This window comes from Parasteatoda tepidariorum, chromosome 5 (assembly GCF_043381705.1).
Source record: "Parasteatoda tepidariorum isolate YZ-2023 chromosome 5, CAS_Ptep_4.0, whole genome shotgun sequence".
In the NCBI taxonomy this organism is placed as follows: Eukaryota; Metazoa; Arthropoda; class Arachnida; order Araneae; family Theridiidae; genus Parasteatoda; species Parasteatoda tepidariorum.
This window is the reverse complement of record NC_092208.1, coordinates 16,270,260-16,293,174: the sequence shown is the minus strand read 5'-3', so window position 1 is coordinate 16,293,174 and position 22,915 is coordinate 16,270,260. Positions and strand designations below refer to the sequence as shown.

Here is a 22,915-nt window from a genome sequence, read left to right as displayed (position 1 = left end):
TCCTTATTCTTTCCTTATTCCTTGAAACATCAATCAGCATACTAAAAAATGATATTCTTAATATATATCTGTTTCAACGAAATTTCTCCAATTTGGTTTACTGTTACATTCACTTATAAATAGCATAAGTTAAGATGAAAAAGTCAAAACACATATTAGAGAAACAAATTTATTAATGATTAAACTATTAGTTCGTTATTCTTCTTTATTTTTTAATCCAACTTACATCAATAAATAACTTAAATAAATAAAAGTCTCATAATTGAATTAATGTTTTCGATTCTAAAAATCAGCTAGAAATAACTTAGTTTTTTATTTTACATATGACACATTATAACAGAAAAATAAAATCATGCAATAAATTTGATGAAATCTTTCTCAAATTCATATACAGATTTAGACTTTTGCAATTGAATGCAGACCATTTGTCGAGAGACGAGAATTGTGCTTCCTTCTGTCAAAAGGATATTTCATGCCAAAGTACATGCTGCAGTGCAGTCAATCTCAACAGAAAGTTTAATACTTTTGTGCTCCAGAAAATCTAGTGAAAAGGACAACCCAAATCTCTGCACACTTTCATATTTATTTTTTGCTCAATTGCCATACCATGGACGGAAATTCAATAATCATACTAAACTGCTCATTTCTAACATATCCAAAACATGGAGTTGCAAAGTTACTGCCTGGAAAAGGCACAGTTACTAAAACTAAATCAATAGATCAACAATTTTACTTTATCTAAAATTATACAAAACAATGAATTAGTATGTTTTATTAACATAAAAAATAATTAATTATCATTAATAACATATTTTATTTTATTTGAATAAATACCAAATCCAATATTGAGTTGGGATATGAAGGAAGTCTGTAATCATAAGTACATTTATTAATGTATTACAGTCTATGCTCTTTAGTACGACCCTCCATTACCGCAGTACTTTCTGTTATAACCACTGACACATGAAGTTTTGTTATCTATTCCAAGCATGCAAATGTTATCTTAGCCCTCACACACATTAAACCATTCAATACAATACAGTGGCAAAAATTAAGTTATACTTCAATTTATTCAAATGAAAATCACTTAAAAAACTTGTGTCCAACATTTTTTTATGTAATTAATAACTAATATCATCTTTCTTAATATGACCATCATTTGAAAGTTATAAATTGAAATAACTGCAAATTTTTGCTCCTGAAGCTATGTGTCTAATTCATCGTCTAGTATGCATTTAAATAAATTTAGATTGAACATATAAAAGCATTCTGTCTTCCACTTATATTATTCACCAAATAATAACTTTAGTAGAGTCTTTATGTATTTATTTTGTGAATATTTTTAAAATGATTAATGAGTCACTTTAAGAAGTATTATCGGTTAACATTTTTGATAATTTGAGACAGCTGGATTCTACTTTTATGCATTTAAAATTTTAAGAAATCTGCCAGAATAATTATTCAAGTTTGAAACCAGAATTTTAATGAATGTGCCAAGTAAAAATTTGAGAAGTTTTCATTAAGAGTTATTAGCCGAGTTAAAATTACACTAAACAGCTTAAATAAATTAGTATAATTACATTAATATCAAAAGTTTTTAAATGTGAATCTTAAAAACAATTAAAAAGCATATTAAACGATTGTGTGAATTTTAAAATTCCTACTGCTACTAAGAAATAAATGATAATTTTAATTCTTAGTTCTTAATTTTTGAAAGAGAGTTTGATAATTACATTTAAATTTTCCAGAAAAGTGACATTACTCACAATTATTATTTCCTTATAACCATCAACACAGTTTTTAAATACACATTATACAAAAAAGTAATAAGAGTGCTATATGATATTTGTTCAAAACACAATGCATTGCCAAAGGTTTTTGATCTGATAGCTGACAACAAGAAATCTACAGGTTTTGCAAAAATAACATAATCGAATATAAAAGTATTACTACACAAATTACTATATATATTCACAGACATAAGCTTTTAAAGCACACTTATTATATATTTTCACCATTATTTTCAGATAAAAAGACTTTGTAGTATGAAATACCCTAAGCTCATAGATATGCCCAACACAAAAGGCATTACATTTCAACCTCCTAAATGTTAAAACTTACGAAAATTTTAAGAAAAAAATTCTTTCACATTTACATGACACACATCATGTTAGAATGAGGCAGAAAACTTACGCTGAATAATTCAGTCACACCAAGAAAATAAGTTGGTGCATATTGAAATATTTTGTTTTGATAAATAAAAACATTTAGTTCATGACACTTAGAAAAAGATTATAATTAAAGACAAAGAAATACAAATAAATATTTTCAAATAGTAAGTGCTGTTTTGTTATACTCTTTTTTTTTTTAATTCTTTTGATTGGTTCAATTTTTTCTTTACTTCAAAAACTTTTTTTAGATATGATTTAGTTATTTCAGTATGAAAGCAAAATTTAAAGCAAACTTACTTTTTAAAATTGGTCACTAAGCCTTCATTAAAAAAAAAAAAAGAATGAAAATGTATTACATGATCACCACTATCAGATAATCAGTCATAAAGATGATTATTAAACTTGCTGATTGATTATTAAATTGTATTTTAGCAATGACTTGAAATAATAGCAAAAGAGCATTTAAACTTTTCTTCAAAAATAAAATCAGGATTTAGAAGAGCTTTAATATAACTAAACTAAAGGTTAAAATAATTTTTTTTTTTACATATACAAATAAATAAAGAATATAAAAAGTCTAACAATTAAATTAATGGACATGAAACATTGGTCCGCCTAAATTAATAGAAACCCATCAAGTTAGAAAAACTATAAATTTTAAATAAAACAGCACTTACCACACAATCATAAACATAGTTAAATACACAAAATTTCACAACAGCTCATAAAACAGACAACTTAGAATCAAAGCTAACAATAAAAAAATGCAGATATCGCGAGCATTACACAATAAAATATATATATATAAAAATATTTTTGTAAACCAATTTACATGACTAATAACATTTAAATAACAAAACAATAATTTTCATTGTGATAAGTTACAGAAGGAAAGAAAAAGAGAAAATAGTTTTAAATAGCAGTAGAAGAAGAAGGAGCTTATATATCTCAAAAAACAGGCTAGATATTCTCAAACATTTAATAAAAAAACCCAAAAAATATCCAGTATTGCCATCACTTAAGCGTTAAAGCACCAGGAATGAGCAATTGTGTTACAGTGTAATGTAAATAATAATGACAAAATTATGTTTGTGTAGTGAAGCAAAATATGTGTTCCAGCAACATGGCAAATAAAAAGGAAGATAAGACAAAGGCAAAAACTAAAGCCATTGACAGATGCCTATCGTTCATTGTCCTCCTCTCACTTTGAGAGATTGTTTGGGGTAATGCCATAGAAGTGTGAGGGGCAGTGTCTATGCTTGAGGTTGTAAAGGGTGTAGGGGGGCTGAGATTTCCTATTAAGTCCCCATCCTCGCAGGGGCGTACAGCAGCTATCCGCAGGGTGTACTGAGTATTGGGTTCTAGGTTACTTACAAAGCATTTTGTGTCAGATCCTTGGTACACCTAAAAAGAAAAAAAAATTAAAACAATAAATAATGAATGAAACACATCATAACAGTCAGAGTGACAAAAAATAAGCACCTTTTAAGTACTTTTTTATGCACTCAAAAAATATTTTTAATCAGTTTCCAAAAAAAAAAAAAAATGGTTTTGTGCAGTAATTAATATTTTTTTTCTCAAGGTGAGTCACCAAATCTTTCAACAAAAAATAAGCACTTTTTAAGCACTCAAAAAATATTTTTAAGCACTATATACTTTAACAAAATGCAAATTAATTTTCAAAGACTGCATGATTCTGATAAAATAACTAGTTTCTGACAAAGAACTCTTTTCTTGATTATATCAGACACTGTAAAAAGAAAGAGATTTTTCGGTTCGATATTAGAAGGGGGAAATGAAATCTGAAAATTGAGAATATCTTGAAAAATACAGCAGAGTTGCAGAAAAATTAAGCACTTTTTAATAACACACCATGAAAAAGCACTTTTTAAAAATGTCACACGTTATGTTCCTATCATTTAAAGTTCTTAATTTATGAACATAAAATCAATAAAATTCAAAAACTTTACACAATCATGATAAAATAACTAGTTTACGATAAATGTTGCAGAGAAAATTCTGAAAAATCATGCATTTTTTGTAATTTAGAACGACTATCGACAAGGCAAAGAAAAAATCCATTTTTAAAAGATAGAAAATTAAGCACTTTTTATAAATCCCAATTTTTTAAAAAAAAAAAAAAAACACATTTAAGGGCTTTTAAAATGTATAATTCAAAAATAAGCGCTTTTTAAAATGCTTGCCACCCTGATAGTATATATAAGGGAAAATTTAACTACCAAATAGGACAGGATTGGATTGAATGTATAGTTTGTCTATGATAAGAACTTCCCCCCACCACAAAGTGTTGTACCGTCTGCTGCAATGCAAACAAGAATTGCGCTTTTCAGGGAGGACAGCTTTTCTTCACCCTAGGGCCAACACAATAAACCAAAGGAAAATATTCCCTTTTTCCACTGACCCAATCCAAAACCTGTCCTAAACAGTGACCCCATACCCCTACTTGAAATAGTTATACCTCATTACCATAGTCACCGCCATGGACCCAGACAAACGGCTAGGGGAGTTCTTACTTTAGACAAACTATAGAATTTAATAACAGAAGAGTTGGGTGTAGTTATAATAACAATTATGCAATGTTACATTAATTAGTTCAAATTCGATTAAGACGCAACATTAACATGATTTTTTTTTGTTATTTAATATTTTCTCTCATAGAGGGTGCTTGTGATACTCATAAATAATGAAGATTCATTCATCTGACATGGATTAAAGAAATACGAATTCCCATGTGAACAATTATTCCTGAGAATATTGTATTTAACAGTTGTGTAACTAAACGGAAGATAAATTTCATTGAATGTAGAATTTAATAGCTCAAAGTTGGGCGTAGTAACATTTATTTAATCTAAATGTAAAATGGATTGAATGCAGAATTAATTTAATAAAGCAAAAGTGGAAAATAGCTCGGTTGCACTAAACTGAAGTGTAAACGGGATTGAATGTAAAATTTATTGCCACAAGATGTAGCTGAACTACAAGAAATGGGAGTAGTTTCATACAAAAAGCAAAATTGTTATCTTATGCAAACAATAAAACAACTTTGCAATCAATAATCACGCAAACAATAAAACAAAAAGAATAAAGATACTTTAAATGAACCAGAAAAGTTTGAAGATATGCTTAACTCACATAAACAATTGAAGATTATACAAACTGATACAATTTGAAACCTGAGACATTTCGAATTTTAATCTGAATTTAATGATTTTTATAAATATCATAAATATAAGAAAAAATTTTGTAATTTTCTTACAGAACCACAAATTCAAAAAAAAAAATTATATTTCAAAACATAGTTTTTGAAGTTTGATTGTATATCTTTTATTTATAAAAAAAAATTATCACTCACCATTATACTATCAGAAGAGGAAGCTGAAGATAATTGTAACTGATAATGTAGCACACCTTGTGATATTTTCACACCTGTCCATTCTACTTGGCAGTTATCTTCTGTTACACTTATTATTTTTGGTGCTGCAATGAATAAAATATTTGTAAGTCATTGACCAATTAAATTAAATTATGAATTAAAGGATTTTTTCCTCACTTACAAATCCAACATAATACTTAACAATGATTTCAGTTTTATGATGATAAAAGAGGCTTTTGCATCAAAATTTAAAAGCATTTTCAGGGTGTGTAACCAGATTTTTCAACAACAAATAAGCACCTTTTGAAAAAAAGTAAAAGAGAAGATTACGTAACAAACGTCCAACGTCTCTTGTTTTCTTCTTTTTTTCAATCTGCGCATTTTAATTGAGGGCGTTGTTTTCTTTTGTTTTAAGTGTTTCCTTTGCATTTAGTTTGCTTGTGAAATCGCTGTTTGACCGGTTTTATGTGAGTTTTTATTTTCTCAAGTTTTTGTTTGAATTTCTTTTCTGAATTGGTTTTATGTATTTCATATATTTTTTTCTGGACTTATACAAAACCTTCAGGGTACTGAGAGAGTTACTTTTGGCATTTAAATTTGCCTCTCTCTCAATAGAAAAGGTTTTGTTTTATGGCTTCCGAGGTCGGTACCCCCTGAAGACGTCGGCTTCGGTGGTCATATTTTTTATTTCCTTCGTTTTTTTCTATTGCTATATTTATTCTTTCTTTTGAAAATTCTGATGCTTTTAAGCGCGTTTCTTTCAAAGAATTTTTGTTAATTTAGAATTAAATATTTTGTATTCTTTTACTAGTGACAACACTAACTTAGACAGAGACCTAACAAAAACGTGTCAATGTGAAATTAGAAAGGAAAGACCATTTTACAGTCACTGACCTTTAAGCAAAGGTGGTGGTGCCCTGGTTGTACGAAATGTAAACACAGAAGAGTAAGGACCTTGACCAGATTCATTTGAGGCACAAATACGGAATAAAAGAGAGGTATTTTCCTGAAGCCTGTTCACTTTACACCCTAAACTAGTTCCATGGTAGACTGGTACAAAGCTAAAAGGAAGAAAAAAAATAATAGTCTTAGGTTGCATATTGTGTATAAAAGTATTATTTTCATCATCAACAATCAAACATTATTTTCATCATCATTTGAAGCATATAACACTAAAGAAAGCAAAAAATTTTACATTTTGATGATTGTATAAATTTTTTGCTACCAATTTTTATTTTTAAAAAAACAATCAATACAGACAATAAAAAAAGAACTAAAAAATTCAAGAACATAGTAGAAATGAAACAAGAATATTTAACCATAATATAATTAGAAATATAAACGATTCAGAGAAGCATTGATGTATTTAGAATTCTAAACTATAAAAAAAAAAACTAATATCTAAATTAGGAAAATGTTTAAATAAGGAATATTCAGACAACCAAATGAATAATAATTATTCACCACTTGCTGCTAAAACATTGTGTTATTACTACATTCATTTATTTATTTTTTACCTTAAAGTAAACAATTCTCTTCATAATTTAGAAGATTATTTCCTCAAGAGAATATCTAGGTTAGAATTTGCTAAATTGCTGAAATCACTACAGTGTTAAATTAAAAAAATCAAACAAACATATTTTATGTAAAATAATATCAATGAATCAAAAAAATTTTGAAAATTTATAATTCTTGAAGTAGATTTATTTCTAAAAATAAGTACATGCCAAGTTTACATTATATATCTAATTTTCTCACTTCAAGAGAGCCTAATCAGCAACTTCTAAATAACATACCTAAACTTTATCATATGGTCAACTTGGTCAATTTTGGCCTCTTTCTAAAAAATAGTTTAAGAAAAAAAAATTAACAGTTACTTATAGCTTTTTGAGAACTCAGCTAAAAATCAAGGCTATTGGTTGTAATCTTGCCGATATTGAAACAGAAGTGTTTCCATTTAATGATAGTTTATCAATGTGAAAATAATTCGTTTGTAAAATGACTGTTAAAATGCAATTTAAGTAACTCGGAATTTTATGATCTATAAAGTCGATAATAATATTTTCATTATATTTCTGTCACATATAATAACCATTAAAATGAAATGAATTTGCAATTTTTATCCCTTAAATTTCATGTAACTTATGTGTTTGTTAATGCTATCACATAATGGCAGAAAAAATAGTATTGCCCCAAAAAGTCCTACCCCACTTTGTATGAAAGCTTTTAAGCATCCAAATATGTTGGGTTTTTTTTCCATGTTACTTTTACTGGGTACAAATGTGTATTTGTACTGTGGTTAGTACACCTTAGCTTAACTCCTTATCTTATATTAAACTGTGATGTACCTACATAAATGATTGGCAATATTAATGGGCAATATTTGTGTCCAAATGTTATTTCAATATACAAGTTACACTTTGTGATTGGCTGAACTAAAAGATAAAATTTACAGAAAAGAGGCTTAACAAAAGTCCATCATAGATTTAACATATATATTTTAATTCAGCAGAATCTCAAACATTTATTTAAAGTGTCTATTAGAGGCAAAATTAACACTAAATATCCAGATATTTTGGGAAACTATCCCAGCTTTAAAAACTACAATTTTTCAGATTTGGTCATTTTATTATTATATGACAAATAAATATTAAAGTTTTTGTTAAAATATTAATTTTTTTGGAAAAATTTATTTATGATAGAAAATAATAAATAAAGAGGAACCAAAAATAAAGATATATAGTTATATTTGAAGAGCTAAATGAATAGAAGGATGCTACAGAGAGAGAAAAGCAAGATTGGCACTTCTCATTTAATTTAACGAATGTAGAAACATCCATAAAACAAACATGAAATTCGAGGAAGAAAGAATAATTAAATGTAATAATAAAATAAAGATGTAATAACAAAATAAAGATTTATAAAAAATTTAAAAATTTTTTTTTTTAAATAAAACAGGCAATAATAGAAAAAATAAATAAAGTATTCACAAATTGGTTTTGCTTATTTTACTCCCATATAAAAACAAATGTCTAAGATTTTGACTTAAGAACCTGGGTAATTTTGGCTACCTTGTTTTTTTCCCTATGTTGAATAAGAAACCAATAAAAATAAATTTAAACACCAAATACAAATTCCTTAAGCCCAGAACTAAATCTAGAAAAAATTTCTTCTACCTAATTTACAGATGTTAATTCATTATAAAAATATCAGCTTAACATATATCAGCAAATTTCAAATTGTTACCTCTTAGATCTGTTAGACATTTCTACTGTGTAATACAAGGAGTCTTCCTCTTCTCGACGATCCCCCCATTTCAGCCTCAAGAAATTATGGCTGACAGTCACACACTCAAGATGTGGAGGGGAAGGTGGAGATTTCATAGTTTCAACAGATATTGGATCACTAAATGGACCAACACCCACTTCATTCACTGCTTGGATGCGTAGGCTGCAAAGGATAACCAACATTAAAAACAATTCATACATTGATAAAAAGAAAAATAGGAACACAAAGCATGATAAGTCAACCTGAGGTAATTGTGACCCAAAATGAAAATTTTATGTGCAAAAAATCGATATCAAGATATTAATTTATAAACTATATATGTTTCATATTTAAACCAACATACTTAATTAATTTACTTACTAACAAAGAATATCACACCTTTATATTAACTAATTAAAAAAAAACTTACTTTTTACAAGATTAGCGATATTGGATTATAAGATCACATGAATATAATTGAGACATCGGATTTTAAGATGGCATGAATATAAATCACAATATTGAATTTTTAAATCACAAAAATACAAATCACGATGCATTAGCTTCAGATCGCATGATTACAAATCACAATGAGTAGTTTTTAAATCACATATAAACATTAATACGAAAATCGATATTTGATATTACAACCTCTTGAATACGAATCGCAATAGTGGATTTCAAAAACGCGTGAATACGAGCGCGACATTGGTCTTTAAACTTAAAGTGAATAAACTTAAGTTTTGAATCACAACATTGGGTCTTACAAACTGCTATAGTTGATTTTTAAATTGCTTGAATATAAGTAGACATAAAAATTTTTTAAATCACAAGAATATGAATCGTAACACGTAACTTAAATCAGGTGAATATGGAAATAGATTATTCATATTAAAATCACATGAATAAGAATCTCGATATCAGCAGATTCCAGCACAGTTCCAAATATTCAAAATGAAGAAAACTGTCCAAACAGAATCAAATTGGCAGAAGAATCATATGTATATGAACATCTCTTTTAACAGGATTTAGCATAAGTTTCAAAATTTCCTCCAATCATAAGTTTTTGAATCGTGAAAGTTTGTGAAACAATGGTTTTGAGATATGTGTAATACTGTGATATTTGTGAAAAAATCACATACCCTGCTTTTAGTTTTCAGAGCCCTCCTAGATTGAAAGAAAATGAGTCTAAGGAGTGAAAAAGTGCTAGAATACCGAAAAATAAGAACATTTTGGCCAAAAATAGTGCTTTCCGAACTATGTATATGCATTGTACTTTTCACTAATAGCAAAATTTCAGTACATAACAACTAACATATTTCAATACACATAACTTGATTGCGATAAGCGTTAACATTAGACAAAAAGAAAGGCTAAAAAACGGCATTATAGTATTTAAACAGAATTTTATTTTACAGCATAAAAAAATTTATTTAGGTCAGTAAGTTGCATATTCCCTTTAACTGTAACTGCGACCATTTTAAATCAGTGTAACAGGATTACTACATGACACTTTTCTAAAAAGCAATTATTTGAAAGAGCACATTTTTTTTTTCTAACGCGACAACCTTTGATTGTAAATAATCTGTTACTTATTGTGACACTGGCGATAACTGTCATTTGTAAACATTATAAATATTTTTCTAAAAAGACTAATTCTACTTATTATTTAAAGCATATTATTGCATAAGCAGACTGTCTCTTATATGACATTTTAATAATATATAATAAGTCATATACACAGCAAATTTTGATTTGAGATGAGAAGCACTATGTTTGAGCTGGACATTTTTTAAATATAAAATTCAATTTATCAGCTGCTAAAAAAATAGTTGATGTTTTAAATTAGCACATTTTTAATGATTCTTTTTTCATAAAAAAATCTGATCCAAAGAGCTTTTTTTTTTACTGCTGTTATAAATTTATTATATTTCATACATAAAGTGAAATTCACTGTTAGAAATTCAGACTAACTATATAGTGTGCTTCTAATACTTAGAAGTAAAAAAAAAAACTTTGAACACCATCCAAGAAAAAGAGCTAATCAAAAAGTTTTAAAGATACAAAAAGAACAAAATTACCTGTACACTGTTTCTGGAGACAAATCTTCTATACACAATTCAGGAATATTTTCTTCCGTATTATACAGTACATCATCAAGTTCTACATTGTAACTAATTATTTCGGAACCATTTGTGGGTGGCTCAGTCCAAGATAAATATATAGAATTTGATAAGGTTTTTACATTAACACTAGATATCACACCAGGTAGGGAAGCAGGTGTTCTGTACATGATTGTATCACTATTAGGTCCTGGTCCGGCTTCATTAATTGCCTGAAAAGAATACAAATTTATGTAAGCTGAAATCACAGAAAGATAATGTTAAACAATTGGATCATTTCCAAAGCAATGTTAATAAAGGTTATACTAAAGTTTAAGCCAATGTTTCAATTATGTATTGAAATTAAGAATTTTAACACAATATACAAATAATTTACAACAGAAATACAACTTACTCGAACTTTGAAATAATATGAAGTTGCAGGAAGCAGCCTTTGAACTTCATAATGCAGACAAAGACCATCATAAAGCTTTAAAAAAAAAATTATGTTCAAAATTAGATATTAACCAGTTTTTCCTTTATTAAAGCAAAAAATGTGTATTTGATTATGAAAGCAAAATTGTTATAAAATTAATATCTATAATCAATTTAAATAAACAGGAGCCATTCAGATGTACTCCAATTTCAGGACACATTGACAAAATAACAAGTAGTGACAATAACAAAATCCGATAACATTAAGCAGCATTCATAGAGATTTTACCACTTATGACGAAAAAATTGGACTAATTTAGTCACATCTGTACAAGCTATTGTTTTTAATTTTTAAAGGGAACTATCCTAAAATTTCGAAACAGGTATGGTGTCTGAATTAAAGGGGATTAGACCAACTGAACTCTTATTCACACCACTATCACTTAACAACAATTTGTAAAGAAAAACTTGTCAAAACCTAAACTTTATTAAAGTTCAAATATTCAAAGCCAATTTAACTTTTGTACTAGAAATAATTTCATACAATCTATATGAGATTTATAATGCTGACTTACATAATTCATTAAAAAAAAACTCATAATAAATGTATATTATTGAGTGTTGTAAGAAATTGAACAATCTGAGTTAAACCTAGCAGATTGAAAATTATGTCTAATTGGTTATACTGAAAATCCTTACACACATTGTGAATTATTACTAACATCAATATAAATTTCAATCAAATAGTTATGTAAAATGCCCCTGGGCATCTTTTAAATAATTCTGTATGTAAATCAAGCAATAGTTAATACAATGTATTCATAATTTAAGTTCAACTTTGAGATTTGTATATGTGAAATTAAATGTTACCAACTGTAGAAATTTTATAAAAAATTTGATAAAATTTCATTTTCTGCAAAAAAGAAGAAAATAATAATAATAATTCTATTCATTACAAACTACAATTCCAATTCATTTGCAATAGCTTAAAATCTTTCCTCTGTTTAATGCACCCATTTCCATTTCAAGGTTCTAATAGAATGATTATAAAACTAATATTCTTGGTCTTAAATACAGCATAGAATCCCATTTTCTTCTCACAGAGTCATTTATTTCCTTTAAAAATATAGAATTCTATAATCATGCAGATTGATAACTTTTAGTTAGTCATTTTCAATTAAAAGACATCTCAAAATAAGAATCAAATTAAAGCACACTAATTAAGTTATTTGGTTAATTAAACTAAAAACCACATAAAATAAAGGTGATGCCAACTAAAAATAAAGTAAGATCATGAGAAAAATAGATATCCACAAGAAAAATAGAGCTGTAAGCTGACCTCTGAAAAACTCTCCTCATCATCTTCTGTACTCCATTGGAGTTGATAACTAGTAATGGCAGCACCATTATTCAGTGGTTCCTCCCAGGACAGTCGACAGGTGACAGAAGAATCACAGGTTGCAGTTAGATTGCGGGGAGAATCGGGTGGCCCAGCCCCACTCACCACTTCCAAGGGATCCGAAAATGGCCCAGCCTAGGTAAGTCAAAACACATGAATATATTTTTAAGGCAAAAATATTTGTTATGGAGTAAAACATTCTATTCTTTTTAAAAGTTTAGTTAGGCAAAAAAAATAACCAGAATTTTAGCCAATAGGGGCCAAAAAAACTGTGATTGTTGTATGAGCTAACAAACTGAAGCAACCTGCCTAGTCTATATATTTTTCAAATTTTAAAGTTTAAATTCAATTAAAAATCAATAAGTTTAAAATTGAAAACTTGCAATTTTAGTGTTTTATATTATTATCAAAAATAAATGTGAGTTTCTGTTACAATTCTCCTTAAAGGGCTGCAAACATGCATATTTCTTGATATAAAAATATTAATTACTAATAACATTACTAATATCATTAATAACATTCAAAAATTTTCAAATATATTTACTTTATTTTATTTATTTATTTTTTATATACATATTCTTTATTAACAGATAATTGCATTAGATATTTATTTAAAAAAAAAACTTATGTAATTATGATTTAAAATATTAAAAGTTTTTTTTTTTAATATGTAAGTACATTTGTATGTTTTAATATATTTACCCGAAATACCAATCACTTAGGCAAGTATATTTGCTACAATGAACATTTAACTGAGATGCACAAAACTGAATGATGCATCATGATGAACATAAAAGAATATTTTTAATTAAAGGTGTATTTTTTTTAATCAACTACCAGATTTTATTTTTAAAAGGAAGTAGACAGTATATCGCCAAACTTTAAACAAAAATCAGAAGTTTCTATCAATGATCATAATACTATCAATTACTGTACATGCTAAGTCTAATAAATTTGCTACAAGTAAAATAAATTAGAACAATCAGATCAACTAATGCAGAGTTAAAATTGAAGAAAGGAATTTTACCCCGACTCTGTTATAAGCTCGAACTTGGAAAAGGTATGGCCTGCCAGGAAACAGACCATTGACTATACAAGAAGTCTCAGGACCTTTATACACCTGAAGTGTTATGTTGTCAGGACTCGTCATATCAACTTCATACTCTGATACAGCAGCTCCACCATCATGCTCGGGGTGAGCTACAAATGTAGAAAAAGCAAAAATTATTTTCAGAAGAATTCAATGGGATAGCGAATAAAGGTAACAAATGACAAGTACAAAATTTTACTACATTCAGCAAACTCTTTATTGCTTAGGCAGCAATAATAAATTTTATATGATGAACCTGTCATTGACTTTAAAGAGCCAAGTCATAATTTGTTCCTGCACAATATTTATTTAATTGTTTGTAAATGTTTCCTAACTTCCTCATCCACTTAATTTGTCAATTATAACTGAACATTTATTTATTTTTTTTAATTAAAGCCCAATAATTCTATTAGTAATTAAAACCTTTAATGCATTAGTAAATAACAACTGGATATTAAGTTTAACAAAAACAATAAAAAAACATTAATTTGCTTATATAATTGAAGATAATTTGACGAAAAAGGAAAACTTATTATTAATATATAAAATGGTATTGTTTAAAAATAACAAATACTTAACACTATTTGAATGAGAAATAAATGATAAATAATTTTTAATTCAAATTATTACCACTAAGCAGTAATGAGAGGAAATAGTGATTATTAATACACATTATTACCACCATAAGTGGAACTTAACCAAACTATGACAAGTGAAACTTTTTCACATGTCATAGTTTAAACGGGATTTTTGCAATTTAAATTCGATCTTAATTAAAAAATTAAGTTTAATTTTTTTCAGGGAATCAGGAGGTATTTTTCTTCTTTTCCTAATTTTTTATTCAAATGAGCTATTTTAATATATACCATGCGCACTATATACACTATTTAAAATGAGATATCTTCAAATAGTACAAAAGTGCTTTATTAGGCTAAAAAAAAAAAAATTATGTTAATTACAAGTCATTAAGATGTTTCTGAGTAATGTGATGTTGAAGATTGAAGATTTCAGAAACTTGTAAGTTTCTTACATGGAAATAATGCTAAGGATTAGTCAATCATAACAATGCTAAGGATTAGTTATCCCCGTTGAGAAAAAAAAAGGGTTTATCACTATTAAATAGGAACAAATCAGTTCAAATATGAAATCAAACAGACAGTTGATAACCACACATAGAATTCTGTGATCACTATTTATTTAATTTTAAGTTATTCATAAAATCTTCAGTTTTAAAATTAATTAATTTCAAGGGGAAAAAAAGAACAGAAATAACATTTTTTGATTTCTTGTAGGATTGATTTTGTATTCATCATAATTGCTGGGACATTTTAACATAGATATACAGGATGTCCTGTGAATGTTGAGACAAACTTCTAAGAGAAGAAGGGCATGTCATAAGGATTAAGAATTGAATAGCTACTCACGAAAAGAAATGTCCCCTTATTTCGCAAGGAGAGCTGCCCATTTACGAATATATTCATGTACGTGATTTTGAATGGTTACTTTTCATTTAAAATATATTAATTATATTTTTGAAATTAATTATTGTCGAAAATTAAATTAATGAATTCTAATAGGCTCAGTAATAGTTGTATTATTGCAGTTTAATGAGTTTGCGACTAGCTTGATTCCCCTTCAAGTTTGTTACAATATTTATAGATTTGTATAAAATCCATATCGACCAGAAATTAAATGTTAACATTTATTGCTTAAGAGGTGAATAAAACATAAACAGGGCACTTACCCCAGTCAAGACATACAAAAGATGCTTCAGGTTTGCTTTGAAGTTTTGGCTGTGCACACTTCCCTGGACTGACTGCAGCAGTGGTAATACTGTTAACATCAGAATACTGGAAAATGAAAATAAAACTTTTAGATAGGTTAGAAAACTCCAGCAAGAGCAAAAATTCCTTTAGTATGAAAAACGAAAATAATTTTAAAATAGACAGGCACATATTTAAACGTAGAATAATTAAATAGAAAAATAACGGCAAAAATAAAGCTTTATAAAAGAAACTATTCGTTTTTATAAAGTAAACCTTAAAAAAAAAAGTATAGTTTCTTTTGTGTTCTTCTAACAACCAACAAACAATACATTTTTACCAAAAAATAAAAGATTTATACAATGTCTTACAAAATATTTAATTAAAATATTCAGTAATAAAAATTCGATTTTACCAACATTAAAATAAAGTAAGTGATGTCCATAGTGTTTTAATTTTAATGGTGAGTAATTATAGAGAGTGCAAGCTTTGGCAGCTATGATTAGCAAATTTGTTTTAGTTTACATAGGAATCCAAAGATATAATATTAAAATAAAAATATCAGTGAACTATAGTAATGGGAGAAAAATAAAATGCAATAAGTAATTTCTCACGTCCTCTTGATATTTCTTGGTGCACATAAGCAAAATTAATGTACATAGATCGTAAAATTAACAACGTCATTGTATTCCTTAAAAATTGTCTTTCAAAATAATCAAAGAGAAGAATAAAAGAAAAAGTCAAATTACTCACTGGGCTATGTCCAGCAGAAGTGATGCATGCTACCCTGACTTTGTAAGTAGTACCTGGAAGCAAGTTTTCTAGGAAAAATTCAGGATCTGGACCTGTATATACAGCATCAAATCCTAAAATAGTTTTATCAGATAAGATTAACTTACATTAGCGCAATATTTAAACATTTACTTGATCTAATATGAACAGAAATTTCCATCACTTAAACACATGATCATAATTTTTGGATATTTATAATTAAAAAAAGAAAAAATCTGTAAGGTGGGATGAACTACATGTGCCTCATTTGCCCAATACTTCTACTTCTCATTAAAATTATCAATTTTTCTCAAAATTCTTCGAAAACCAAAAATACAATTTTGAATATTTCGTTAAGAAATAATTTCTTTTCATTCATTATAAGAATTTAAACTTGTAGAAGCATTAATTATAATACCTAGCCATTGTTGATTACATAACATACAATAATTTGTCATGTTTTTTTGTCATTTGAGGAATCAGAAATAAATAAATCAACATTCTAACAACAAGCACAAAATTTTATTTTTTACATTAATCCTAGAAGTGTTGAGACTTTGAGAAAATGGATTGAAACTTTACTATTATATATTAATAACTTTCCTTCATACATTAATGACTCTCTTTTTCTTTTACTATTATATATTAATAACTTTTATAAATGGGAAAGTTATTATAAATTAACTTTCCCATTATACATCACAGGAAAATGACTAACTTAAAACAGCCAGAATTAATGTTTTGAGAGTTAATATCTAGCATGCCAAATCCTGTATTAAATACTTGAACTTATTTTTAAACCTAGTTCTACCAAAAAAGTCATTTAGACTTCTACCATAACAGATATGCTTAAACTTTAACTTTTTCATAGAAATTTGCTAATAATATTCAATATTCATGCTTTTTTAATTTGCTGCATGCATTATGTTCACTGTTCAAATATGATTGATTTTAAAATTTTGAGCAAGAAGATATGCATAAATATTTAAAAATTCAATAATTAAAAATTAACGTTTAGTAATACACGAATCTGGTCAAGAAATAAGCACAAAAAATGTAGACAATTAAATAAAAATACAGATAACACAAATAATTAAGCTGTTAAAATAAATCTGTTTTTTTAAAACACAGAAGAGTTGATATCCTTACCGAATCCTCTATCCACTTCTAGAATATATTTTGTAACTGTAGAGTGCTTACAATCTTTAGGTGGGTCTGGAATTAGAATGAACAATTATGTCTCTGAATATTATAGTATAACAAATTTGAAAACATGTTAAATAGAAAACAGCAAATCTGGTACGTAAACTTCATATCCTGCCCCCCCCCCCAAAAAAAGATAGTTAAGTTTTATAAGCATATTAAAAGCAAAACAAAAAGCTAAAGTTACAAGCTAACTTTTTGAAGAATTGCAAAAAATAATTAAATAAGAATTATTTATGTGTACATGAAATATTAGTTTTATGAGAAATATTTTTCCACCAGCCCCCCATAAAACTCAGAAAACTAGAAACAAATTATAAATGAAATTATTCATAACCCATCTTATTCATTCTGAAATTACTTTAGCAACAAAAACAACAATACCCAGACCTCAATAAAGCCAACAAAGTAAAGATAACCAAAAGTAAAATGAATTGAAAAATATTTTTGATATAAAATATCAAAAAGTAAGTTACCTAATATCAAAAATTTAGTAATCAAATAATATCAAAAAGTTAAGTTATCAAGTAATCAAAAAGTTAATATCACTGTAATAACAATGTTAATAACATTCATAGTGTGGCAAATATAAATGACTTGAAATAAAGATAAAATAAACAAATGAATAAGTATTTTCAAAAAACAAAAAGGTGGAAATATTAATTAAAAATATAAATATTATATCTCAAATGTAAAATAATTTTAGATCAGAATAAATTATAAAAACCTTACCCCAAGTAAGCCTAAAACAAGATGCATGGATTCTTCCCTTCGGAACGGGTTTACCAGGACACCCTAATTTATCAGGCAGTGTACAATAAGTTACTATTTTACTCCAAGGACTTGAGCCTTCTTCATTACTTGCACATAACTGATAAAAATAATAGGAAACATTAAATTATTTTTTTAAAAAAATAACAGTTTCTTTAGTAAATTATAAAATAAACAGAACTTATATTTAAAAAAATTTAAAAACATTTATTTCACTCAACTAAGGACAACAAGAAAATATGGAATATAATTAGATGTGGATGTTTAGTNAGTTGGTCTGATGTTGTAACACTTACATATACTAATAATCGTCGTTAGAAAAACAGTCACCTTTATAGTAACAAATTAAAAAGAAATTTACTTCTTACAAGAATCGCGATAGTTGATCTTAAAATTGCGTGAATATGAATAACAATTATGGATTTTGAAATCACATGAATATGAAACTAGATATACGATTTTGAAAATGAGAATATACAAACTGGGATACAGAAATTTTAAAACGCGTAAATACAAATCACGATTCATAATTTTTAGATAGCGTAAATACGAATCATGATGCGTAACTTTTAGATTGCATAAATAAGAATTATGATGCATAATTTTTAGAATGCGTGAATGCGAATCCCAATGCCTTATTTTAAAATCACGTATAAATACGAAAATCAATGTTTGATATTATAAACCGCATGAGCAAATCAAGACATTGAATTTTAAACTTGCGTGAATACGAATCGCTACATAGGTTTTTTAAAAAGGCGTAAATATGAATCAAAATATCGGATTTTTAAATCTCGTAAATAAGAATCGTAGCGTACAATATTCAAATCGCGTGAATAAGAATCGCAAGACGCAGATATGAAATGCTATGTTTGATATTGAAATCGTGTGAATAAGAATCGAGATATTAGCAGATTTCAGGCTTGGGACCTCTACAAGGCTTGTCAGAAGCAGCGTCGTCTGAACTACAAAAATTGGATCTATCTGGAGGGCGGGTAAAAAATTCGGAAAATCTTATCTGCTGCGAGTAAAAGGGGAGAAAATAGCGAAAATAAGTAACAATGAGAAAGGATTGGTAGCTATGTAGTTTGAATTTTCTGTTTCTCTTTGAAAATCGGTGAATTTTCTGAAAAAGCGGAATACTTATAAAAAAAAAGTGACATTTTCAGAAAAATCTGAATTTTTGATTAAAAAAAAAAAAAAACTGAAATTTAAGAGATAAAAGTGAAAAAAGCGGAAATCCGCTAAAAAGCGGAAAAATCTCCTCCCTGTACCAACTTTTTTGTCAAAAATGCTCCCTGTGTGCATCTTATACAAAAAAAAATTTAAAAAATATAAAATATGGAATTACCATGAATATTATATATATTCAGAAAAGTACTTATATATATACTTGAAAACTCAAACACTGTTTAATTCAATCATCAAATACTTACCCTGAATTTATATTCCGTATTTCCCCGTAACCCTGAACATGTGAAATGTGTTTCTCTACCACTATAAGTTGTGAAGAAACCATGCCTCTGAAATAAAAAACACAACATTAAATACCTATAAGATTCAATTATTCAAAGAGTTTTATTGAAAAACATATCAACTTTAAATCAATAATTTAAAGGAAATTAATGTCTGCAAGCATATTCTTTCAAATTAGAATACACAAAATATAAAAATTCAAATCTATTCATATGAATCGAATAATTACAATAAGATCAAGAAAAAAGATAAATTAAAATACTATCACTTATAAATGTCAGCCTGTTAAAACTTTTACAATGATGTTAAATTCTACCATATTGTCAGTGATAGATTTCTTCTTAAATCACTGAACATTAAGTATTTAGACAAGCGCTTAAGTGTTATGCAAAGGTCTTTGCACTATTTACACATTAAATAACATGGGAAGAACAGTTATGCAGCACAGGAAAGAAAGCAAATTAAATGGCAGGAAATTCAAACTAAAACCTACAGGAATTGAAAGCAATAATATATTGCTTTCATAATTTTAATAATAATTAATAATAATTCATAATTTTAATAAGCAATAATTATAATTATTTTAATAAACATCATTTTAATAATTTTAATAAGCAATAGTAATTTTATAATAACTTTAAAAAGTGAAGTGGAACATAGAAGTGAAAACAGTGAGTTTATAAATTTTATATTATTTATATAAAACTAGGCAAATAAAAAAACTATCCAGTGCTTCTTCTTACACTTGTGATACTATTTTTCATATAGTTTACAGCCTTCAGAAGAAAAAAAAATATAAATACGAGATGAACACACCAATACTAGATCAACACACCAATACTAATAAACACACTAATAGATATTCTTGTACACTTGCATCAAGTTAGCTGTAGATAAAACATTTAATGTTATATGAAATAGTAAAAATACAAAAAAACTATCTTTATTAAATATAAATAATTTAATATAAGTAGCCTACAATCTAAATTTTGAATAATTTTGTATTGGTTGGTAAAGTAAGAATAAAATTTAATAAAATTGGCTGATAATGTTTTTTTTAAAGCCAAATAATGAAGTGAAGAACATTACCATTTCATCTTCTATTTGCAGATTGAAGTCATCATCAAATGTTCTTCGTTCCCATTCCAGGTGAAGTCGATTGATATAAGCTTGTTTTAAAATTGGGGGTGAAGGTTGACTAGGAGCATTGCCACTTGTAAAATAACAGCACGTCTCACTAAATGCACTACAAACATACAAGAAAGGCTCATTAATAAAACTACTAGCAAGCAAAAACAATTTACAGCTTGTGTCTACTGTATTACAGTTAATGTTGCAAATTTACATGGAAAAAAAACATTGTTATAATGCAAAGATAATTTACACTTAAAATTTTTTTAACAGTCAAAAACACTAAAATTAACAGAAAATAAACATCATAATTGACTTTGAGGACATGATCGAATTTTCATTTTTGAAAAATACACTTGAAAGACACATATTTAAAAAGATATATTTACATTTTTGCATGTTACACATTTAATAAGAGCTTTTCATATGAGAAGAATTTTTATAGTTTATTATTATTATGACTATTATTTACAGCAAAAATGAAAAAAGTTTATAAATTTCTCGTTAGAAATGGAAAAAAATGTACCTCTTTCCTTTATCATTCATTGCAGCTAACCGAAACCTGTAGCCAGTTGCAGGAGTTAGTTTTGTTACTTTAAACTGCTTGAGTGGTCCAGTGTAAACAGTTGTAAAACCATTTCGACTGAAACCCTGCTGGAAGAAGAAAAGAAAAAGAAATCAAATTATAAGATTTTAGTTGGTTTATTGTTCAAAGAAAAGTAGTCAGTACACATTTGATACATAACTTATAAAAACTACAATGATTATAAGCATAAAGATATTTTTCAGCATTTATATGGATAAGTCAAAAATTTCTCAAATTGACAAAAAGATGTTTTTCGCTTTAAGCTTGAAAAAAAGTCGGATAATTAATTACAAAAGAAACTGATCTCCAATCATTTATAGCTATTAAAATTTCAAGTATAAACAGTAAAGATAACTAATTTCTATTAAAAAAAAATTTACTTTCAGAATATATAAATTATAAACATTACTGTAATCAGAAATTTAATGTTTAGCTTCATTACCTTCAATAGAGGTTTTTAAATAAATTTTAGATAATATTTTCGTATATTTCAAAAAATCGTATATTTCAAAATATTTTAAAGTAAAAGGCAAACAAGATATTTTTTAATATTTAATTCTTATTTGCACCTTACCAATAATAAAAAATAATAATAAAATAGCATAATAAAATGTATTATACAATATGGTATTTATTTCAAAATTTTATAAAACCAATAGAGAAATGTTGAAATTTCATGGTCTTTTAATGAATACAATTAATGCTAGCATTAAACTGAATTCTAAATTAAGCTATTTAAGACATTGAAAAAGTAAAAGAATGAATTAAAAAAACTGATATAAAAATAATCTACATCATCCAAATGTCAAAGCAGAAAATTAAAAAATTAAAAACATGCGAAGAAAAATATGAAATATCGATTAAAACAAATTTTTTAACATTATATTAAGAATTTACTAGTTTTGCACAAATTGTTAAACTTGTTAAAAACAGTTGCTAATTAAAACAGTTGTTATCTTATTAAAATTGTTAAAAACAATTAAAACACAAAATAACAATAAAGTTTACTATAATGTGAACAATTTCATTTAAAAAAAACTGTCCTCTTATATTAATTACAGTAACTGCATTTGATAAAAAAATGAATAAAGAATGAATGAAAAAAACGCCATGAACCAAAACAATATTTTTTGTAATTCATTTTCATTTTTAAACTTTGTACTTAGTAATAAAACAAAAAGAGAAACAAAGATATTAACCTCTTGGCTAATCTCATCACACTCTAATATATAAGTAACTTTGGAACTGCTTGAATCACCACTTGACTGGAAATAAATACAAAAATTATCAATTCATGCCTTTAAAAATGGCAAGAAGCATACAATTGCTGAACTTTTTATTATATATATATATATA

At 26.9% G+C, this 22,915-nt stretch overlaps 1 protein-coding gene across 2 annotated transcripts in view; it reads right to left on the bottom strand.

The window, feature by feature from the left end:
• Nucleotides 1-2,984: 2,984 nt before the first annotated feature.
• The window catches only part of LOC107456948 (fibronectin type-III domain-containing protein 3A), a 108,748-nt gene continuing 88,817 nt past the window's right edge, over nucleotides 2,985-22,915 (bottom strand). Inside the window, exons 11-26 of one of the 2 annotated variants that reach the window (XM_043044810.2) lie at nucleotides 22,759-22,824; nucleotides 21,500-21,627; nucleotides 20,932-21,088; nucleotides 19,803-19,889; nucleotides 18,328-18,466; nucleotides 17,542-17,607; nucleotides 16,375-16,487; nucleotides 15,603-15,708; nucleotides 13,796-13,968; nucleotides 12,709-12,903; nucleotides 11,350-11,424; nucleotides 10,914-11,167; nucleotides 8,812-9,015; nucleotides 6,460-6,626; nucleotides 5,545-5,669; nucleotides 2,985-3,575 (exon numbers count right to left, since the gene is read on the bottom strand). In XM_043044810.2, the coding sequence (XP_042900744.1) occupies nucleotides 3,255-3,575; nucleotides 5,545-5,669; nucleotides 6,460-6,626; nucleotides 8,812-9,015; nucleotides 10,914-11,167; nucleotides 11,350-11,424; nucleotides 12,709-12,903; nucleotides 13,796-13,968; nucleotides 15,603-15,708; nucleotides 16,375-16,487; nucleotides 17,542-17,607; nucleotides 18,328-18,466; nucleotides 19,803-19,889; nucleotides 20,932-21,088; nucleotides 21,500-21,627; nucleotides 22,759-22,824 (2,376 nt within the window). In that variant the 3' untranslated portion in view covers nucleotides 2,985-3,254. The remainder of the gene's footprint in view (nucleotides 3,576-5,544; nucleotides 5,670-6,459; nucleotides 6,627-8,811; nucleotides 9,016-10,913; nucleotides 11,168-11,349; nucleotides 11,425-12,708; nucleotides 12,904-13,795; nucleotides 13,969-15,602; nucleotides 15,709-16,374; nucleotides 16,488-17,541; nucleotides 17,608-18,327; nucleotides 18,467-19,802; nucleotides 19,890-20,931; nucleotides 21,089-21,499; nucleotides 21,628-22,758; nucleotides 22,825-22,915) is intronic. The other variant, XM_043044811.2, reaches the window with a different exon arrangement.